Source organism: Ixodes scapularis, unplaced genomic scaffold (genome assembly GCF_016920785.2).
Source record: "Ixodes scapularis isolate PalLabHiFi unplaced genomic scaffold, ASM1692078v2 PGA_scaffold12__126_contigs__length_90152505, whole genome shotgun sequence".
NCBI classification, from domain to species: Eukaryota; Metazoa; Arthropoda; class Arachnida; order Ixodida; family Ixodidae; genus Ixodes; species Ixodes scapularis.
Window position 1 is genome coordinate 36,142,272 of NW_024609838.1, and position 3,343 is coordinate 36,145,614.

The window sequence follows — 3,343 nt, forward strand, 5'->3', positions numbered from 1 at the left end:
TCTGACAGTCTATAGACTCCTGCTGTATAAACAATTAACGACTATTCTTTTTTTTTTCTGCTTCACTGTCTCGGTGTCTGGTTAGACAAGAAGAGGTCAGCAATGGCGGCTGTAATCTGGCGTGTGTGCAAAGCGTCCATACACCAACACGCCGTGCTGACCTCACGCCGCTGCGGTGGTGCTGCTATTAACAGGGCGCATGCGCGGATGGCCTACTTGACGCGAGTGTGGTTCCTGCGCAGGTGCACGGCCCACACCTTGTACGGAAACTGCGCGTTTGCCCACACCTCGTCAGCGTCTGTTTGGAAACAGCACGTTGGCCTATAGACGATTGCAAGCAAGGCGACTGGCCACCGCCACGTCTCTGCTCATGCGGACAATCCCGTGCAATTGCAAGCTTGTTAAAGCTACGTTTTACGCGCCAGCCGCTAGTGTTTCACGCGTGGGGCACCAGTCGGCGTGCTATATGCTTGAAGTTGTCTTACACTTCGTACACGCGCAGCCGAAGCCCGACGACAGGCTGGAGGCGGAGCTTGTGGTTGAAAGCGTTCACTCTAGCTTCACATAAACGAGACATCAACAAGACTGCAAACGTTGCGCCATCTATGCAGGTGGCATCTTCAGTATAAACTGACGCAAATGAGGCGAGAGCCGGTCTCTCTACTTATAGCGAATATTCTTGGAAACGCCCGGGAAAGGGGGGGAGGGGGGGGGGGGGGCGCCTTTGGTATTGCACATCGATTAGTCCTGCTGATCGCAAGCTGGAGTCACACGGCTCGTACCGTACGACATCCAAAAGAAGACGGAGTTCGCTTCAGACATGACGACAGAATCACCTGCGTTTGAAGAACGTTTGCTTCCTACATATGCATGCTTCGAAGATGACTGCAGACAGTTCTCGTAGGACTAATCTGACAGAACCTTCCCACAAGACACGCCACAGACAGTGTCGACAGACTGTCTTATGAGTAATGTATTAGAAGTCGGACCAAGGCTTTATGGTGCAACAAAATATAGCCTCGATGAGCACAAAATCGTTGATTTCGAGTACAGAATTTACTGGACGCCATAGCAAAGCATATTGTTTGCAGTGCTCGTTCAAGGAAGTCTCAAACTTAGAGTTTCAAGTACAGAAATCTTGACGACGGGAAATGAACTTTCCAAAAGACGTCAGCCGGACGTCGGGACGGGCTGGAAGAAATGAATCCTCATCTATGGCCGGCGAGTGAAAATAATATCCCAATCATAATTTTTCAACCCGTATCATGTTGTTTCCTAAGAAAGCCCAAATTAAGCCCATGTTTTCATGGTAAATTGGAGCACCAAATGTGTCCAACGTAAATGTTTATTCACCCTGCATTTCTTTCTAACCGAATTCCAACAACAATGTTTAAAACAAAAATAATAGAATTAATAACCACATAAAATTGGCGAATGAGTCCGTCTATATTTCATGCAACACCGAAAACAATTACTGAATTTTCCATCATAGCAAGTGAAATGTTAAAGGCTCAACCAAGCCCAAGTAAGTTACCAAACATACATAATTAAAAACAAACAAAATATTTAAAAAAAACTATAAATTTTTACAGATATCCCAAATAAACAACGGACGACAAATACACAGCTAGTGAGTATCTCACACTTTTATATTAGCCAACATTCTCTGTTTTCAGCCAAATAAATTACTTCTACAGCAGCAACAATTTCCACAGCGGCTAACTGCATCATTCGGCCTTGCATATGGGAGGTTTGTGTTCGCCGAGCATGTTGCAAGCGAGTTGGAAGAGGTTCTTCACAGCTTGAGTTTCGGACAGTCTATTGTAGACGCCACCAATGACTACATACGGCACATGGGTCACATGAGGAATTTGTTTCTGAGTTCGCCTGCCCATCTCCAGCAATATCTGTTCGCCTTCCTTCGTGACGCAGTCAGTCACAAGCGACCACTCCAACGTCAAGTTAAGCTTGTCAGCGCAATTCTTGCCTTGGTTGTAAGGGTCGTAGAACACTGACATGCACGCAATCAGGGACAACCACGCTTGAGTCGTGTGGCAGTACTTAACGGCGCAGGCCTGGATTGTGTTGCCCTTGCATTCGTTTTGTCCGTGCTGGCAGGTGACCGAGTAGTAAGTCTGTTTACTCCGTAAGGTCTTTTCATTGATATTACCATTTCCGAAAGGCACAACTGTGACACTCAAATATTCCTGCAGTTTGGTGTACGTAGGATACAACTGCGTCGTGATGAAGGCCTTACTGTAGGGACACAGTGACTCGTAAAAGAGCGTGACGTTCACCTTGGGACGGACGATGTGGTCTTCGCAGGTTGTAGCGCTCACATCGACGGCGCCGTCGTTCACACACTCCGAATAGTTGAGCAAGAAGGTAGTCAGAGTTAAGCACAGACCAATGAACGCGTAGGTGCGCAGCTTCGGTGTCATGTTTCCTCGAAAACCCTTTGTCCAGCGAGCTAATGTCCGAAACCGAAAACGATGACTACAGCAGCGGCAGATTGGCGAGCCGCCGTAACTTCCTTGATCGCAGCTCGTATGAGTGACTTTTTAGCGAACACCTTTCGAGGCGAGCGTCCAGCGCTCGCCGTCACGTGAACGTTCCAGCTGGAGCCCTTTAAGGTCAGGCTGAATTAGCGAACGCGTATGTTGCTTCTGTTCTTGCGTCACTTATCGAAACATCTGTACCTTGTTCTTTCTTCGAGCCTAACATGTTTTTGTTTCGTTTTTCCCTTTTTCTTTTTATGCACTTTACTGGGCTGGTTACCCTTACGTTATCTTCGGACATGGACCATCTGTTTGGGGTCTCTTCTAAAGCCCTAATCACGCTGCTAACACAACATACAAAGGAGAGTTCGTATGCACACCGTCTGAGTTGTGTGTCTTACTTGTATGACTGTCATCTCACATTGATCATACCCAGAATGTTCTTTAGACATCTTCGAACATTGTACAAAACAAACGTGCTTGGGGCGCGTCAGCACATAACTTTGCTTTTACATCTGCAGCAGCGAACACCCGCGTGTTTCTTGTATGACGTACGAGAAGAGGGACCGCGTCACGCTGCGCCAAAGCCGCTGATACTCGTCTGTTTTTGAAAATGCCCTTTTCGGATGCTCCTTGCGTCGCACACCTCGGACGTAAAGGTCAGCAATTACCGAAGGACATTTAGATCACTCGGAATCGAATGATCATTCTTTCAGCTGGCACAGAAAAAAAATATGTAAAGTCGTAAATGGTTGAGCAGCGAGATGGCGACGCCGGTTCAATGCTGTAGAAATTAACTTAACCTGTGGAATATACGGCTGTGCATCGCGCAGCAGGGAAATAAA

The 3,343-nt window shown here is 47.1% G+C and overlaps 1 protein-coding gene across 1 annotated transcript; it reads right to left on the bottom strand.

The window, feature by feature from the left end:
* Positions 1-1,307: 1,307 nt before the first annotated feature.
* LOC121835271 (gamma-interferon-inducible lysosomal thiol reductase-like) lies at positions 1,308-2,543 on the bottom strand. The gene has a single exon (XM_042289281.1). The coding sequence runs from the start codon at positions 2,439-2,441 to the stop codon at positions 1,728-1,730; it is 714 nt and encodes a 237-aa protein (XP_042145215.1). The 5' UTR covers positions 2,442-2,543; the 3' UTR covers positions 1,308-1,727.
* Between the last annotated feature and the right edge of the window lie 800 nt (positions 2,544-3,343).

Excerpts from the sequence above, each read along its gene's own strand:
- LOC121835271 (XM_042289281.1), bottom strand. The coding sequence starts at position 2,441 with ATGACACCGAAGCTGCGCACCTACGCGTTCATTGGTCTGTGCTTAACT.